The sequence below is a fragment of the Astatotilapia calliptera genome, chromosome 13 (genome assembly GCF_900246225.1).
Source record: "Astatotilapia calliptera chromosome 13, fAstCal1.2, whole genome shotgun sequence".
NCBI lineage: Eukaryota > Metazoa > Chordata > Actinopteri > Cichliformes > Cichlidae > Astatotilapia > Astatotilapia calliptera.
Window position 1 is genome coordinate 17,545,379 of NC_039314.1, and position 19,512 is coordinate 17,564,890.

Sequence of the window (19,512 nt, forward strand, 5' to 3'; positions counted from 1 at the left end):
TTTGTGGATAGCAGTTTTGTGCAAGTGTCTTTACATGCAACAGATCTAACTTTCTGATTGCGTTTAAATACAGCTGGTTGTTATTTACATTTATTTTAAAATCTGTCTCATTAAATTTTTAATATTAAAAGAAAACACTGCTTTTCTCAGGCTGTACTGGGATACTCATACTCATAGAGCGGGGATAGCTCAGTAGGTAGAGTGGTGGCCCCATGATCGGAAGGTTGGGGGTTTGAATCCACTGAACGGCTACCCTGTGGTACCCCTGAGCAAGGTACTGTCCTTACCCACTACTCCCTGTTCTACAGCCCAATGGTTGCCCACCACTTTACTGCGTGAATGGGTTAAATACAGAGAGGAATTTCCCCACAAGGATCAATTAAACATAGATTATTTTTATACACTCTGCTTTAGCTCCTGTTCCTTTTAAACTACCTTTCAGGAAGGATTGGTCTGATTGGTCAGTTAGCTAGTCCAAAGCAAGGTAACACTGGGTTACATGTAAAACTGTCGCCTGTAAACAAAAAGGTTTAGCTTAACCAATAAATTTACATGTAAATTAAAAAAAACACAGCATCACTGCTGTTTGTAGCTTGCTGCTACAATTCTTTTAGATGCACCGAGTAGCAGGTTAAAAAAATTGCTTCAAAATAATGTTGTGCATTGGTCTAAATTGGCTGTGTTCGTGTCACTGTTTTATGTGCATTCTGTAGCTTTATTGGGAATTCAGCAAAGTACAACATGCAAGTGCAAAGAGATTTGCAGAGAAACAAATGCATAAAACAATAATGTTAACCACACTAGCTGTGCACAGTGCTAGCACTTATAAGGATTTTCTTATTGTTGCGGGGAGATTGCCACCAAAATAAAAGTAATCCAGTGACTTTTTATTTCTTGCATTGTTGGGTATGCATGTGTTCAGCAGCAACAGATAATTCAGAGTGTTTTGTCCATTTTGTTTGAGGGTGTGCCAAACTTGCCTCCATGTGGGCAGTATAACAGTCTGCTGTGTAGTGGCACAGATAAGTAAGAGAAGAAAATCCTGAACTACAAGTGTTTCAAACCGTTCAGAAGCACTATTTTCCATGGGAGGGAATAACTACATTTGTCCTCTCTTACTTTGAAAACCTTTTACATTTACAAAAAAATGCCATGTAACAGACTAAAGGGTTAGAGGAGAAACTCAAAAAGCATAATTTGAGCACTTTAAGTTTTCCCTACTGAAAAGAAAACCTAATGAAAGAGGATGAAACTAAATATCTAAATCAGTTGAAAGCACAGAGAATAAAAGGCAATTCTGGCTCTAATTTAAGATTAAAAGCTATATGAAAGGGGATTTCATCACAGCACTTGAAAGGAAGTCTTCAAAATTCCTTCCTCACAGCCTTCAATGTACAAACAGTATGAAAGGAGAGTTATTACTCTTATACTGTAAGCTTGCAATGTGTCCATTACGCAGAATAATGTTGTATTCAAGGACTGTAGTCATGCTGGATGATTTAGCCCTTCAACAACAAAGAGCATATTCTATATTTACTGATTAACATTTTCCATTACATACCTGGACTTCATTAATTGATTCCGTACCTGGTTTTATTACATGTCAGTGTATCGTTTAAATCAGCTTGCAGAGACTTGTTTGACATGCAGGGAATTGATGTTTAGTCTGCATGATGTCTTTGTCAGAGTTAAATTATTTCTGTTGCAGATTTCTGTGAGAACTGCCTGATTATTATCCCAACTTTTCACTGCAGAAATCTGCCAGACTTGGCTCTCATAAATCATATTCCTTCTTTTGACGTTCATGTTATCTTGTTGGTTGTCAAAAAGCTTTAAAGTGTGAGCTTTCCTTAATGATTTCGAACGCGCGAGTCTTCAAATTAGCCCCGGTGTGAAATATACACCATCTTACAGCGATGACAAATTTCCTGATAAAATCCCCAAAACGCTAAATGTATCTTGTGGAATTTTCTCATAAAAATAATTTTCTAACATTTGATATTATTCACCAAAGTACAGTCTTGGCTAGCAGTCTTGAGTCACACCTCATTTCTTTCTATTTTGCTAGGAAAATGGAAAAATAGGTTCAGCGGTTTATTGAAATGTGCACATGCATATATAGAAATTCAGTATTAGGAAGAAGCAGAGTTTGCACCAATCTACAAAGTTTGTAAAAGTTCATATTTCAGTATGACTATCTTCATTCTTCAACACACATTTTCAAAAAAAAATCCCTTAGGCGAGTTTTCTTGTTATTTCTTCAAGTATTCCTCAGGAATAGCTTTCCAGACTTTCTGAAAGTCATTCAAAGCTCTTCTTTGAATGTTGCCTGAAGTTTGCTCTTTAACCCACACTGCTTGAACAATGTTGAGGTCCGCTATCTCGGTAGGATAATCCATAACTGATAGTGTTCCATTGTGTGTTCTTCTATCCAGGTATGCCTTTACTGCATTGGCAGTGTGTTTGTTTGCCAGCAATACTATATAGAATACTATATGTTAATTATAACATTAATTTTGAACAGATCTTGAACAAACAGTGGCTGAAATGCAGACCTAAACCGTGACAGTGTCCACCATGTTTAAAGACTACTATAAAACACTCATATTAGTACCTCTTCATGTCCTGTGTCAGGTCTTTGTTGGATTTTTGCTTTTAGATACTCTTTCTCTGCTGTAGATAGTTTTGTAGACCTGGCACTTTTCCTTTGTCCTCCATTTCTCCAGTTTCCTCAATTTTCTTGAGGAAACACTGCACAGCATGTCAAGATTTTCAGCTAAGAGCTCTTTGCAAATCACCTTGTTGGTGCAAAAATACTATTTAACGCCTGTCAAACTGTGTTATCTTTGCCATTGTTTGTAGATTCAGCTAAAGAAATGGGAACAAATCATGTGTTTATGGAACAGGCTGCTTGTAACAAAGTGCCTAAAGATACAATTTAAAACAGTTTTTTCTGCGAAGCTGTCTGATGCAACACCTTTTTTTTATTTGAATGATTGATAGATCAGTATTAAGAGGCTTAACAAACAAAAACAAAACAAAAGCTACACTGTAAACTGTCAGTTACAAAGACGAGAATCAGTGAAAAAGCAGCCAATGTCCAGTTTAAATTAACTTTAAAATAAATTCAGAAAGCTTTGAGAACTATTGCTCAAGAACACTTTAACAAATACAAGAAAGTCTGGGTAAAAATGTAAAGGAATTAGGCTGTGCTAAAGTCTTTTGCACAATATTGTACGTTATGTGTATTCCTGAGGCCAAACAACTTTGTTCAAGAAATGTCCTATAAGGTACGGGTATTTCTTTTAAATATTTGCACAACTAGCTTTTAAAAAATATGTTGCAGTGACTTTAGTTAGCAATCTTGTGTTTCTTTACTATAGCAATATTTCCTAGTAATCTATAATCTTAATCCTTTTTAGATGTAACATGTCTGTAATTTAGTCCACAGCAAAATATCTACCTCATACAGAAGTGCCATGGCATAATAATCGAATGCATGGAGACATCACAGTGATGTCTGTCTTTTTTCTGTGCACCTGTGTTTTGCCTCTTTATGTTTCGTTGCTTTTTGCATGCAAACTCAGGTATCAATTCTGCCACACAGCATGGACACCCACTCATACAAAATGCAAGCTCAAATGTAGTTATTTGGCAGTCTATAGTAACATTAGTTTTGTAGCTGGCTAGCAGACATGTTATTCAATTCAAGCAAATCAACAGTTTACATGCCGTGTTTTGGGTAAATGTCTAAGTCACATAAAGCTCCCCTGACAATACAAATCCTATGTGAATAGTGTTGTCTGCTCTTTCCTTTGGCTTTATTGGAACCAGTAGCTGATCAATAGAATCAGCAGTGTGATGTCATACACTAGCCTTGCTTTCACTTTATTGGCAAACTAATCATTGAGCCAAATGTATTAATTTGCTTCGACAGTGGCTTCACCTTCACTAGCTGATGTCATCCTTCACTGCACCTTTTTTGTATTTCAGCTGTTCCTTCTTGTTTTTACAGCTTTCATGCAGCATGCATTTGTATTGCCTACTAATAGCATGTTTGTCAGCAGTGATAATACATATCCTGTCTCTTGCATACTTGTTTCTGTGCATGTGAGTCCTCAAGCTACACGATTGTTGCTAAATTACATATCATTCTTCATATAACTACACTGCATGCACAATCACTTGGCAGGTTAGTATTCATCATATAATAATTTCTATGCACACTATTCAACTCCAAAACATATAAGCCTAAAAGCTTGTTGCTGTTTATCATTTTCAGGTGATGTTTCTGTAATATGAGAGGGAGCAGGCTAAATTGATTCACACTGTTTATTAAGGTGTTCATAATTACTGGACAAATTAATTATCTCAGGTAGCCCATGACGAGATTTAAATAACAGGGAAATATCAAAAACCATGCAGTGACTTTTAGATGTTTGCAAAACCTCTTTGAGTGACTAACAAATAATGAAGTGTTTTGTTAAAAATGGCACAAATTAAATGCAGAAGAATGTGGGTAACCCCTCCAGTTCTGGCTGAACAAGAACAAGATGAAATGACAGTGACTGTTTTTGGAGCAGACGGATGTGTCCGTGGCTGGATTACTAAACACAAAGTGCACCGGGCGGAGGTGGAGGTGGAAAAGGGGTCCTGGTAAGAGCTGCTATAATTAAGGATGAGCTATTTGGACCTTTTAGGGTTGAAGGTGGAGTGAAAATTCCAAAGTTACAAGGAAGCTTTTCTAAGATTCTTTCTTCACATTGTGATACGGGAAGAAGTTGGCAGTATTTAAGAAGGAAAATCAGGAAAATCCTCTATCACATGCATACAAATCCTTCAACTGCTAGCCAGGGAGGCCTCAAAAATGACTTGGCTGTCTTCTTCACCTGTCCTAAATGCTGTTAAAAACCTTTGATAAGTTTTGATGCTTAAACAAAAGTTGATCTTAACAAAGGGCCAAAGAAAAAACAGACTTTTCCTGCCTTAATTCTACTGGAAACACTCCTCAGAGATTGTGGTCCATACTGACATGATAAGCTCACACATTTGATGCAGATTTCTGCCACATCCCAAAGGTGCTGTACTGGATTAAGATCTGGAGACTATGGAAGCCATTTTTTTATGTTCAGGAAACCAGTTTGAAATAATTTGAGTTCTGCCACTCTGCTGGTCAGCGACAATACTCAGGTAGACTGTGGTGTTTAAATGATTGCCAATTGGTACTAGGGGGCCCAAAGTGTGCCAAGAAAGTATCCCTGACACCATTACACCATCAGAAGCTTGAAGCATTGATACAAGGTAGGATGAATCCATGCTTTCATGTTGTTTACCCCAAATTCTGACCATACCATGGGAATACCCAAGTACTCTCAATTTTTTAAATATTCAGACCAGCCCGTCTGGCACCAACAGCCATGCTCCATTCAAAGTTACTTAAATCAAATTTCTCCCCAATTCTGATGCTCAGTGTGAACATCTCTTCACACCTAAATGCACTGACTTGATCGGCTGATTAGATATTTGCTTTAACGAGCAGCTGAACAGGTGTAACTAATGAAGTGGCTAGTGAGCGCAATTGTAGAGTAATTAAAACGTAGCTTCCCCCTTGGAACACAAGTGATGAGTTGCCAAGTTATCTGCAATTTAGACTCCACAGTCTGGAGAGCAAATTAAAGTTTTGGAAATATTTATATAAATACTGAAATTGTATTTTCAAAAATAATAGGCAGATGTTGCAGCTAGTTAGAGCAAATTAAATTAAAGCTGACTTCAAAGCTTTAACTTTTATTAATATTTATTTATATGCATGTACACTGCTGTGCAAATTTGTATGTGACTCAGCATCTTGCTTTCAAAGCTGGGTTTTGCTACTTACCACTCAAAATACTTGGCGTGGCTGCCTGAAGCCTAAGATACAAACAAACAAAATAGACGCCCGCTCACTACTTGCTAAAAGCACCGTGGGGTTACTTTTAGCAGTGATTCATTTTATCGTTTTATCCAGCATATTTCTGTAAAAATTAGCTCTACAGTTACTACTTGAAAGCCCTGCTTTTCAGCCAAACACCACCCTCTGATTACATTACACATTTAGTCCTTTTATAATCTGAGCTGCAATGAATGGCAGTTTTTAGTGTAGCAGTGTTTTTTAACGCAGCACTTTGCAGGAGCAACAAAACCTACATTAGCATGAATGTAGACTGTGCAAGTAGATTTTCATCCCTTAAAGCAAAAGGCTGCCCGAATGGTAGAAAATCAATCGAAAAAAGTATGGTATACTCTGGAGTCTTCTAAAGAATAAGTGATTTGCAGTTAATGGGCTAAAACATCCCAACACTCTGCTATGGGGCTTTCAAATTTGTCTCTAATGGATTTTTTTCATCAGACATGAAATGTTTTTTGTTTGTGTCCAGATCCACTGATTATGGGAGCACCTACACCAAACTCAACGACAAAGTGGGTTCAAGGACAGTTTTAAGTTACCTCTACGTCTGCCCTACCAACAAACAGAAGGTTAGCATTTACCTGTTGCTTATTACATCTTCCTGGCGTGAAATTTATTATTATTTTTTTTTAAATGTTGTTCTCTCTCTCTCTCTCACCTACACATACATGTATATGTGTGTGTGTGTGTATAAATACACATCATCTGGCCCTTTGTACTTTAGATAATGGTGCTTAGTGACCCAGAAGTAGAGAGCGCTGTTCTCATCAGTTCAGATGAAGGGGCGAGCTTTGAAAAGCATCCCATTAACTTCAACATCCTGAGCCTGCTCTTCCATCCCGCGCAGGAGAACTGGATACTTGCCTATAGTCATGACAGCAAGGTATCTTCTGAGTGAATCCACAATGAAACTTAAAGTGGGAATAAAATAATGTTCGATGCTCAGTAACATCTTATTCCTGAAAATTTTACGCGTGATGAAGATCAGCCTGTTTTTGTCTTGCAGCTGTACAGTTCGATGGACTTTGGGAGAAAATGGCAGCTTGTTCATGACAACGTGATGCCAGGCAGATTCTACTGGTATGATTATGTCGACCCCCGTATTTCTTTTTAACTCCTTCTGTACAGTGATTGCAATTTGCATCATCAGAGTGTTCACGACTCTATAGTCTTAGAGGGATCCTGTGACCTCTAGTCAAAAGCAGATCTCACACACAGCAGTCGAGCTCGAAACTGATTATATCCACGTCACGTAGACCTGAAGGAATATGTTTCTTTGTCCATAGCACAAACATGACATGCTGTTTTTGTTGTCGCTGTCATTTAGTAATCTTGACTGTGCGGGCACAAGGCAGTGAATATTGATGTGAGGCCGTTTATCCCTGTTTGTCATAGTATGTGTCAAACCCAGTGGGTTTTTTGCTGGGAAAGAAAGGACATTGGTTGGAGGACATCCTCTCCACATGCATGAACAGTTAGATGTTTGATAAATAAGAAGAGCGCAGCGGGTGAAGCAGCACTCGAAACACTGCATTATTTGTCCACTTGAATACTATTTCTTCATGCACATTATGCCAAATAGTTATTTTTCAAAATAAGGCTGGAGCCTCCTACAATTTTGTAAAAACACACATTTGCCATGGTATGTGTTTATGGGAATGGGGGATGTTTTGCCAAGCCCCCCGCCATGCCATACTACTCTTCTTTTGCCGTTTCCTTTGTTGTTGGTGAATTGAGATTAATTGCCGCTGGTGGCACAGATCGTACATTGACCGATCTACAGGAAATAAAAACATATTGTTATGGGTTTCACAGAATAGTGATGTCCATCTGAGCATTTTTTTCCTTTTCTTGCCCACCAACCTTTTTCCGCTCCTCTTTATTTTCTCCTCCTCTTCTTCTTTCAAGGGCGGTAATGGGGCTAGACAGAGAATCAGATGTGGTCCACATTGAGACGCGCATCGGAAAAGGCCGTGAGTACTGCACTCCAGTTTGCTGCAGTAGCAAGACCCACAGGACCCCTTGCCTCTCATTTAGAGCGAGGTCACGGGCAAGATGAGACCTGTTCTTCTGTTCAGATTGGTCCCTGAAGTCTAGTAAAGCAGAATAGGTGTCTCCTGACAAAAACGGAGAATTTTAGTGGGCTGATGGATGTTTCTTCTCGTTAATCTCCCCCCTGAGTTTCATAGACAAACCTCAGCTTCCCCTTTCTAAACAGCGTGGTCTATTCTGTCAAACCAATTAAAGGAATCTCCTGCATTAGAAATGATGCTCATATTCCTCCTGTGGTGAGAAAATGTGTATCAGAATTACCATACAACCTCTCCTTGTCTGGCACAATAACATCTTGAAATTTACTTTGTCGTGTAACGCTGCCAGAGCTTTGACTCTAATAGTCTTGAATCTAATTTGGATTTTAAAAGTATTTGGTGACTAGTGTCAGTGTTTGACTGTTACACAAGCTGAAAATTGTTCCAGAGCGATGAACTTGGAGTGGATTTTGGATTTACATACTGTATAGCAGCTCCACTGCATACAAAGTACTGTTTGAAGATAAATGGTTGTAATCAACTTCTGATTGATTTCCTTTTGTCTCTTTCCAGGTGCTCAGTATGTGAAGTGCAGAGCCCAGCGATGCACAGAAGGCAACAGACAGTACCTCTTCCCTGGACACGTAGACACCAACTCACTCGTCGTACAGGATGAATACGTTTTCACACAGGTTTGCATAGTAATAGATTACTTTCATCGATTAAACTAAGCCAGTCGTCGGCATCTTTTCATGCAAAGGTTGCTGTCTATGTGATTTTTGATTTTCTTTTTCTTTTTTTCATTGTCGTTTGTTTTTATTTTGCTCTCATGTGCACCCAATTCATCCTTTTCCATCAAAACCCATGTAATAGCTTTCTCCAACACACCTGTTCCCCACTGGCCCGATGTGTGTTTTGATTATGTTTTGTCTCGTTCATGTCAAGGCACGCTCAGTCTTTGAGTTTCCACACAGACATACTCCATGCCTGAAAAAGGAACTGTGAATAGACAGGTTGGTGTCCGTATTATCATTCACTCTGACTTTGACTCCAATTAGACATCCACAGTCAGGGTCATTATTAGAAAATTTAATTTTCAAATGCCCTCCACTGTCATTGATTTCCATCCACAGCTATGCAATTTTCTCTTGCTGGTCAGGCTTGATGCATTTTGGTCATCCTTGACTGTACTAACTAAATTTGGGGAAAATAAAAAAATCAAATTATACTACTTTTCTGTGGCTGCTTTCATTTTAAATAAACACCCCTAAATATTTTCTGTTCATTTTAATTTATTTATTCACAGATTTAATCTTTTGATATGATATGATGTTGCAGCAGCAATGCTAGCAGTGACCTAGTTTCACTTTCAACACATTTAATCCACTGACTTGATTGGAATGGCTACAGTGTAAGAATGAAACTGTATGAAAAAAAAAAAAAAATCACAGTGTGATTCAGAAATGGTGATTCAATAAAAAGCCCAAATTGCATTTAGCTGAGATGAGATTGACCGTCAAGGCTGAGGCAGACACGAGGAAGATGCTGGTGAAAATAACTGGACATACAGGGAGTGTCTACACGGAGATCTGGTGGCACAGATGACTTTCTTGTGACTTTCATTGCTTGGGGCAGTTGGATTTAACTTGACAAAGAGTAATGAGGTTATCGATTGGGCTACAACGAAATAAGCAGTCTTCAACACCTCCAAAGTCTCTTGGGAGGGAAGGAACAGCCAAGTGCAACATCCTCAAAAATGTGGCCTGGGAAAATGCAGCTCATTGATTTTCGATAGATTATTCCATTAGGGTCCTAATGTAGTGTGTTGGGGGACAAACACCATCCTTCTAGTTGATTAGAAAATAAGCAATCAAGTAGTGTTGCCCTGCCTGTAAGTGGAAGGGAAAGTGGTAGTGCATTAAGATCTCCAAGAAACACTGTAGATAAAGCCAGCACAATTTTCAGTGCCTCTTAGCTTTAGACTAATTGAGATAATGACAGTAATTTCTGTTGTGCTTAATTTTTGTCTGCTTTCAACACTCTGGAAAGCAGTGTTCATATACCACCTTCGATAGAAGTCTAGGCATGCCCTCTTTTCACAACAGAGCGGGGTGCTGTCCAACTCTCATGCATTGCTGTACAAAATATTAGGTACTATAATTTGTTTGATATCTGTGTGTCGTATAGTACAGTCGAGGAGGCTTTTGATTGGCTCCAGATTCAATTTGTAGCATTATGGCAAACTTAAACATATAATCAGAGAGAAGTTGAATTTAAAATTCGATACCCAGAAAAATATTTTTATTATATATTTATATTTTTTACATATGCAGATGTTACTATTTTTATTTTTAAAAATAGTGCTTTATGCAGATGTATTCAGCTTCAAACCTGTTTATTTTACGTCTTTCAGGTGATTTAGAATCATGTTTTTATTGTCAGTCAGAGCTAGACTGCTACTCTTTCTATCTGTTTCCCAGCTTCAGTCTGGGACTTTTACAGAAACACAAGTTTTTCAGACACAAATAATTGCTATCCTGTTACAGATAGGCAGAACTGATGAGGTTTGCTAAAGATAAGGTTTTAAGCATTGTTTTACTGTTGACCATAGCTGCTAGCTGCTAGCTTATTGATGTGGGTAACTAGTGTTAGCTAAACAGCTGACGTTAAGATCTGTTAACAAGTTCAAATTTATGATAACTGTTCAATAATAAAGTGCTGTTGGAACAGGAGCTTCACTGACCTCCTGAAGAGTGGGACATCAGTCTTTCAGATGCTTTCCCAAATTTGTTATGCTATTCATGTGTTTAGCTGCTAGTGAGGGGAGGGGCTGTGTGAAGCTCTATGTCACCTAAAGGAGGCATAGGTGACACTATTGATATCAATACTGCATTAAAGGAGTATGTAACCTGATAGTAATTATTAGTATCAATTAGCATGCACGTGCTATTTTTTTGACAACCCTGCTGAGTACATATGCTGCCTACTGAAAAAACAGCAAAAAAAAAAGAAGTAAGTGTACCATTGCATTTTTTTCACAATTTCCACTAGGAGATGGTTTGGTCCAGGATTATACAAAGAGATATAATCCCCAATGAAAGAGAATCCATAGGAGCAATGTTTGACATGTTCGGCAACATGCTTTGAATAACCTTGTACCTTGAAAAAGTGTTTGCAAGCCTAGGAGAGTGCTGTTTTAAAAGAAAACGATGGCCACAGTAAAGGGATTTTTTTCCTTTTTTTTTTACGGCATTTTAGCTACTGATGAAAACGACTTTCACTTTACTTTCTGCACCTTTTTCACTGTACTGTATGTCTTGTAAACACCTCCCATCTCAGTTTGGTTTTCATTTGTCTGATGGTCTACATAGGCTTTTCTATGTAGGAGAAAATCATACCAACAGCAACGGCTATAATGGGAATGTGCAAATAAATTCCACTGAACTAAATTTCTTTTCTTTTTGTATTACTGTGAAAAAGTAACTTTCAAATATGATGTATCTTCTTGACACAGGGGTATATACAGTGCATGTGATCTGATTACAGAGTGACAAAGCTTTTCTGCCTTCATTGCAAAGGTAACCAAGTCAGGACGAGCCAGCTACTTTGTCTCCTACATGAGAGAATCATTCAAGCGGATGAAATTACCTAAATATTGTCTGCCAAAGGTGAGCAACAGAAATAACAACTCCTAAAAGTGTCTGATATTTAGGAAAAAGAAAAGATATTGTTATTGTTTCAAATCACCTTTGTTGCTTTTTGTTTTAAGAGTTAGGTCACATGACTTTTATGAAGAAATGTCACATTTAAGCCTTTTAATGCCATCTCTTCTGAGACTATTTTGTGTTTGTTTGCCTGCATCTGTCATTCTCACCCATTCTGTCTTTCCATCTGTCCATTTTTCTCTCGCACACATCCTACTACAGGACATGCATATTATCAGCACAGATGAGAAGCAGGTATTTGCTGCTGTCCAAGAGTGGAATCAGAACAACACTTACAGCCTGTATATCTCAGACTCTCCCGGGGTCTACTTTATCCTTTCATTAGAGAACCTGAGAACCAGCAGAGGACCTGCGGGTAATCTACTAGTGGACTTTTATAAGGTGTGTAGTTAGCCTTGTTTATGGACTGATGTTGGCACTCCACCACTTACTCCCTTTCCTGTTACTGTGCTGGAGAACTGTTAATTTATGAAGCTGTCGTTATATAGTAGGTTTTAATCCATTAACATTAATCCTAATAATACATTTTTATAATGAAAAATCAGAATTTTGTTGGCAGTATATTTTGTCTGAACAGCTACTAAAATATGGTGCATCGTTACACAGTAAACTATTTAAAGCTGTTTTGAATTATTAACAATAAAACTTTACATATTTTGCTCATGATGCTGTACTTTTAAAGAACATTTTTCAAAACATGAAATATCCTTTCATAGAGGTTTGTTTTTTTTACAGTGCCATGTATTTTCAGCCTGCTTCCACTGAGGCTCAAAAGACGAGTCAATAATTATAGATTGATTTTCTAAACTAGAAGTAAAAAGGGCTTTGACAGTAATGAATGCATTTTTGTTGTTTTCCTTCTTAGGTTGAGGGGATAAATGGCATGTATCTTGCCAACAAACTGGTGGATAATTACATAAAGACTTTCATCACATACAACAAGGGGCAAACATGGTCCTTGCTGCCAGCTCCTGCCACTGATGTGGCTGGAAATAACCTTCACTGCATTCTGGTGAGCTTGAGCCTTTGGGCAGGAGTGAATGAATGCTCTTATTCATGCAAAATTAAGCCTATGACATGAAACATTCCTCAAATGTTTCAGCCTCATCAGCTGTGTTTTGGATGTTCTTGGAGACGAAGCCATTTTTGCACCAGGCCAGGTGCCAGCCTCAGCATCGACTTGTCTTTTTAGTCCCCTAAATGACTGACAAGATGCTTTGTTGGAATATTCTTATTATCAGTTTAAGTCACAGAGTGTCATTGCATTACATTTTAGGGGTCTAGACTTTCCATTAACCTCTGAAACTGTAGTCAAACAGGACTAATGAAAGTTAGATTGCACTGAATTACATTATGTGGCTGTGGTGTTTTTCAGCAGGTATGATGTTCACCTAATCCAGTCAATATGTTCTTCAGAGACCATTTAAAATCATGTACATTCCTCAATTAATAGCAGGCTATAGTCTTTCTGTGTGTCTTACAAATGACCACTATGCTCTCTTCTGTTTCCTGACCCCCTCCTCCAACTTCAGCCGTATGAAAAGCCTTATTGATGTTTTTCGGTACGCTTTATTCGGGGAGATGAGTGAAATGATTTGAATCAATTTTGCCATTTTTATCAGTGCATCTTGGGGAATTTTAATTACATGCCTTGTTTGCTTTAGAATGAAACAATTCAAATGCCCTCTGTGTCCCCTCAGCCATTTCTTTTTTTTTCTCCTAGCAGAGGAGATGAGAGGAACAAAGTATCTTTGTTTTATAAATGGTGTCTGGAAATGTTAACACTTTTCGCTCAACGGGAAGAATAGTTTGAAAGCCGAACTAATTATAATTGCTGCTGTTAAGATCTGAGATATATATTGTTTCAACTTGTGCTGTATTTGAATCCGTTTTGTTGACAGCCATTTTGCTCACTGCATCTTCAACTGGAGATGTCAGAGAATCCTTACACATCCGGACCAATCACCAGCAAAAAGTCTGTTCCAGGAATCATTGTGGCTACAGGTAGAGTTACATTAGGACATGAATTTAAGGTGCTGTGCAAAAGGCTTGAGTCTCCTCTCATTTTTTAAATAATTTGATAGAAAAATAGGAGATAGATGCACTGGAGAACTGAAACATGTGCACATTTATATGGAAATTAAATATAGAAGCACAGAGTTTGTACAGTTCATTTGAGCTTGAAAGTCAGTAGTTGATTTGAACTTCAACAAAGTCTGAGCTCTGTTAGGCAAGCTTCCTTATCATTTCCTTAAGTATTATAGAGGAATTCTTCTCCAGGTTTCTTCTTTCGACGTTGGCTGCCTTTTGTTCCATTCTCTGTCAAGATGATCCCACATGGCTTCACTAATGTTGAGGCCTAAGATTTAGGGAGGCCAATCCATGGCTGATGGTATTCCACGGTCTGTTTTTTACCCAGGTATGTTTTTTTTATATTGACAGTGTGTTTGGGATCACTGTCATGCTGAAAAATGAAGCCGTTGTTTTCCAGACACTTTGCGGATGGTGTTGCATGGTGAATTGAAATGTGTACTTTTCTGTGTTCATAATTTCATCAGTTTTGAGAAGATCCTCAATGCTGTGGTAAACCATTACAGAGTCTCCACCATGTTTTACAGATTAGTATAAGACACTCAGTGTAGTACCTCTCTCCTGACCTCCTCCATACATGTTGATAATATTGAGAATTTGAGGAGATGAGAGGAATTTGAAACAGAAACTTCATATCACTCAATTTCACTGGTAAGTGTCATTGCTATCCAGACCCATTCAGGTGTCGCGTAATTTTGACAAACCTCAGGCTTTTCTCCCTTTTTCATTTACTACTTTATACCTGTCAAAATGTGTTATCTTTGACATTTTTTGTAGATTCAACTAAAGAACTCAGAATAAATTGCATGATATTGTGACAAAATTGCTAACGATAATAGTTTAAAATTGGTTCCTTGCTTCCACTGATGTGGAGACACAACGGTGGTTCATGTTTTGGGTAAGATATTTGTTTTATTGCTGAAAATGGTCAGGCACAAAAACTGGACTGAAAAGGAGAACGATTGCAGCCAATGTCCAAAGGAAATCTATGAAATACCTTCAGACAGCCTGGAGAACTATCGCTGAAGACCCCTATAAAAATTGCAAGACAGTCCCGTATCCTCTGCAGCCAAATATAAAGCAATGAGCCATGGCTCAAGACTTTTGCACAGTATTGTAGCTATTCATTGTTTTTCAGGTAAATACATTGTAGCAGTTCAGCTAACACACAATTAATCACACAGTGCCCTCTTTATGTCATTGAAGTCAAATATGAAAACTTCTCAGGCTAAATCTGATATTTCAGGTGAGATGATTAGATCAGGCTAAATCGTAAACTGTCATTTTCCTGCAGTGGAAAATGAGAACGTACATAGCTTCTGAGTGATTTCTATCAGCTGATTGTGCACATAGGTGAGTTATGAGCTATAGTGAGTCTTTGCTATGTAAATGCTGACTGAAATTATGCATGTTTTTGGACTCAGGGAATATTGGAACACAGCTGTCCTCCGCCAACCTTGGGATGTTTATAACATCTGACGCAGGAAATAGCTGGAGACAGGTGACATCCATGACACGCTTTGCATGGTTACCTTAAAGAATGGTGCTGCCTAATAAAATGAGCAAATGTGTCTCTTTTTCAAATTTACGATTCAGATTTTTGATGAAGAGTACAACGTTTGGTTTCTTGACAATGGAGGAGCTTTGTTGGCGGTATTGCAAGCAGCGGCGCCAATTCGACACTTATGGTAGGTATAAGCTTCTTCAGTAATCTCTAATCCCATAAATACTGTAGATAGAAACTGTAGGTGTTGGGGTTGTAGTGGGAAATTACACGAGTGCAATTTTGTTTGGGGGGTGCTGCATATGATTATATTTAATGTTTTAAAATGCTGATGGGCCAAGTTTGCATGATTATTGTATTGGTGCTGCAGCTTCAGAACCGTCAGAGTTATTTCCAGCGGAAGAGAGTCTGTTACAGCTTTGTACTCGTAGTTGGATATGATGGTTTGAGTGCTTTTATGTAAATGAGGAGTAGAGCAGGGTGGAAATATGAGACTCAGAATGCCCTCATAAGTCCCTCATATTGTGGGAGCTCTGTAACACTATCTACTTTGATGTCCCTGCACACTACAGCCCTGTCAAATGTGATTAAGCTCCGAGAGAGGTGATTTGAAACCCCCCAAATCTATTTCTAATGTTACAACCTGAGTCATATCTCTCTTTTCTGTTGTCACCTTCAAAAATCTACCTGGGCCAAGGAACATTTGTTCTATTGTTCAGTCTGTTGTCAAGATAATTTTTCACATTGAAGAGAATTCAAGGTGCTTCATTTTTCACCCGCGGCAAAAGCTAAATGAACTCAAATCTTTTATCATATTTCTTTGTTCTTGCTTTTTGTTTCTGTAACCTGTGTGCTTGTGATGTTTAATGTTACACGCACAGAGAAAACAATGATTTTATCTACTACAGCTAGATAAACAACGGTAGGTAGATATTCGTCCACTGACAGTTGTTGTCTTCCTTTACGCAGGATCAGTCTAGATGAAGGAAAGAAATGGGACCGCCACAGCTTCTCCTTGGCTCCTCTGTATGTGGATGGAGTTTTAATGGAGCCAGAGTCTGACAATCATATTATCACGTAAGGAGACACATGGGTAGCGTCCAAGAGGAATAGAACAATATCAAATCTGAAGAATTAACTCTTGTGTTGATATAAACAAGGAAAGGTTCAACTGATTAACTTAGACTTCTAATCAAGAGGAATTTTATGTTGCCTGTTAACATTAATGACAGACTTCAGATTGCAGGTGCTGAATATGATATCAGAAAACTGCGTGTCTATGTCTCAAGATAATCTTGCTTTTCTTATGCATCATCTTTCAGTTTCTTTGGGCACTTCAGCCATCGGTCAGAGTGGCAACTGATTAAGATTGACTACAAAGGCCTCTTTAGCAGGAGATGCATGGATGGAGATTATCAGACATGGTACCTGCACAACAAGGTAACAGGATTATTAATCACTTCTGATTTATTAACGATTCGAGCGCGTGTTTGCACATTTGTTTCTTTCAGACTTGTGAAAAAGAAGACAAGCTTTTTTTCTTTCCTTCTTTGCGATATAGGGAGAGCTCTGTGTGATGGGTGAGAAGCAGATCTATATGAAGCGCAGGCCAGGCAACCGTTGCATGCTGGCCCAAGACTATTCCAGGATCTATTCCTCAGAGCCATGCCCCTGCACAGCTTATGATTTCGAATGGTAATGGCTTGTATTCAGTGTTCCTAGCAGGGAATATATTGTAACTCACTTTTTTTTTTTATCCCCAGTGACTCTTAATTTCTTTCATCACATGTTTACCAAACAGCCTCTCTACTTTGAACATCTAATTCAGTTGTGTGTAATTAGGGCTGTAATAAAAGAACAAAAGTATCAGTTTGCAGAACTTCATAAGGCTTAATATCCCTCTTACACGGCATATTTACAGAATAACCAATATGACTCTGTTCATCGGATATAATTATAGTTTGAAAAATATGGATCGGAGTTAAGAACTTTTCATCGCGCTGCTGTGATTTGCATAATGTCAAGTGACTTATTAGAATTCAATTAATAATGGATCGTTAAATGAATTTTAAATATCTTTTATCCATCTGTCTGAAATTCTGTTTGATCCCACATGTCTGACAATCATGTCTCTAGTTATGGTCTTAAAATATGCCATGAAGCTCCAAATGCAAAGCATTTGCCCCACTACAAAAGCGTGGATAGCTAGATTACTCTGAGTAGCAGTGTTTATCATTTCATGAAGTTTTTTTTGCTTTGTTTTGTTTTGCTTTGCTTTGGCAGTGATTATGGATGGGAGCGCCAGGCAGATGGGAATTGCTCCCCTGCTTTTTGGTTTAATCCAAACGGTGCGGCTAAAAGCTGCAGCACCAGCCAAAGCTTCCTAAACAGCACAGGGTAAGTGGCCCCCAATGTTCAGTCCATCACAAAACAATATCCCATTACACCTTTTTTGTCATGTTGTGTAGTACATAAACAGAAAATAATAGTTTACTTCCTATTGGTTGAGAAATAGGGCTCGGAGGGCCCAATCTGCATTATTTCCCAATTCTAAAATATATAATAATTCATAATGTATAATAATTCAAAACAGGTTTTTGGTTATGAAGCTTTTTTACATTCAGGAAACTGACAAAATTAAGTGTGCTCATAGAGGTCTGTATTTCAGCCTGCCAAATGCACAGTATGTGCTGTTGCTGGGTGCTATTTTCCTGCACTAAATTGCAGAAATAAAACTGAGGAGCATCTTCCAAGCGGAAATAAATAAAAAATAAATGTGATAGTGGTGAACAAAGAAAAAAAATCTTTTGGGAAAAACATTTTTTTCCCCTCTTTTTGTAAATAGCTGTGAGCTCTATGAAAATTTACTGGCACTTAACAGTTAAGTCTTTATGTTTTTTGAAAACTGGTAAAACATGTATCTAATGCTGGGTTCTGTTATGCGATGTGACAATGCTCTTTACTTACTCTATGCTCAAAAGGTATCGGAAGGTTTTGTCCAATAATTGTAAGGAGGCAGGGAGGAATGTGTACTCGCCCAGGAGGCAGCCGTGTCATCCCAGAGCACCCCGGGGCCTCCAGCTGTCTACCAGTCAGGGAGAGCTCAGTTCCCCTGTTGGAAGCAACGTTACTTTTATGGTCTCCCTCAATGAGGTGAGTTATTACACCTAAAAGTCACTGCAGTGTAAGAAGAAGCAGATATTGCATAATGAACCAAACCCAGGCTAGTGCTCTCCTGCTTTTTTTTTCCTAATTCCTAAGCTAAATGAATGACTCATTTACTTTTCTCTTGCTGTTATATAGAAGTGAGGATGTTATGTTGAATACTTTTCCATTTGTGTGTGGTAGGAGGTGGTAGGAGCAAATTTTAAAGAAAAGATCTGCTCAAGTGCCCATTAAATCAGACATGCTATGTCCTCTTTTTCAGCTACTATATTTTGTTGTTTAAATATAATTTATGGTGACAAACTGAACCTCCTATTAAAACCTGTAAGAAACAATGTGCCTTGCTGGAGATGGACACATTTACAAAGGATGTTATTCTCAATTAATGATGGCCTACAGGCTAGCATAAATGATCTGAAATAATGAGGGACGTAAAAGATGTAAAAGAAAAATGTGAAAACTGGTTTCAGAGTTGATTGTAATAATAAAAAACTTTACTAAATGGCGCTGACAATCAAGGTCACCTTACAAAACATAATTAATAGTAAATTATGCAACAGAGAGGACAGCAAATAGAACAACTGATGTACAGTTGATTCCAGAAAGGAAACGTATATAAGCTTGTTTAAAAAGATAAACAAAGCAAAAAACGGAGGGGCTGGGAAAGCTGCATGTTACAATATCATGATGTGAAAGGCAATAGGATCTGCATCAGTTCAGATGAGTTTAAGAGATTGAAGAAGCTATTTGAGCTGATGTCGTCATCGTCTGCCAGAAAACAGCATCGGATTCCAGATGTCGTCCATCGGTCTGGCTCGCTCGGCGGGAACTGGGAGCCTACGAGGAATCATCATCCAGTTCTCCATGAGGCACGACTGAGATTCATTTTGGAGGAGAGAGAAAAAAAGAATATAATAGCCAGTGATAGAAAAGACCACATAAAAGGAAGGAAGACGGTTTCTTAATTTCTTCCGAGGTGTTCATTGTTTCATTTTCCTAACCCTAACCCAAAGAAAAGAACGTCGATTTAAGCCCCCTCCTCCACTACCC

The 19,512-nt window shown here is 38.2% G+C and overlaps 1 protein-coding gene across 2 annotated transcripts in view; it reads left to right on the forward strand.

Moving 5' to 3' along the window:
* LOC113034965 (VPS10 domain-containing receptor SorCS3-like) overlaps positions 1-19,512 on the forward strand; it is a 52,233-nt gene that overhangs the window by 19,656 nt on the left and 13,065 nt on the right. For both annotated transcript variants that reach the window (XM_026190167.1, XM_026190164.1), the window contains exons 3-18: positions 6,417-6,516; positions 6,672-6,830; positions 6,954-7,027; positions 7,856-7,920; positions 8,551-8,669; positions 11,556-11,645; positions 11,904-12,083; positions 12,568-12,714; positions 13,604-13,706; positions 15,218-15,294; positions 15,390-15,481; positions 16,267-16,374; positions 16,620-16,737; positions 16,859-16,992; positions 17,581-17,694; positions 18,279-18,450. In XM_026190167.1, coding sequence (XP_026045952.1) covers positions 6,417-6,516; positions 6,672-6,830; positions 6,954-7,027; positions 7,856-7,920; positions 8,551-8,669; positions 11,556-11,645; positions 11,904-12,083; positions 12,568-12,714; positions 13,604-13,706; positions 15,218-15,294; positions 15,390-15,481; positions 16,267-16,374; positions 16,620-16,737; positions 16,859-16,992; positions 17,581-17,694; positions 18,279-18,450 — 1,852 coding nt within the window. The remainder of the gene's footprint in view (positions 1-6,416; positions 6,517-6,671; positions 6,831-6,953; positions 7,028-7,855; positions 7,921-8,550; positions 8,670-11,555; positions 11,646-11,903; positions 12,084-12,567; positions 12,715-13,603; positions 13,707-15,217; positions 15,295-15,389; positions 15,482-16,266; positions 16,375-16,619; positions 16,738-16,858; positions 16,993-17,580; positions 17,695-18,278; positions 18,451-19,512) is intronic.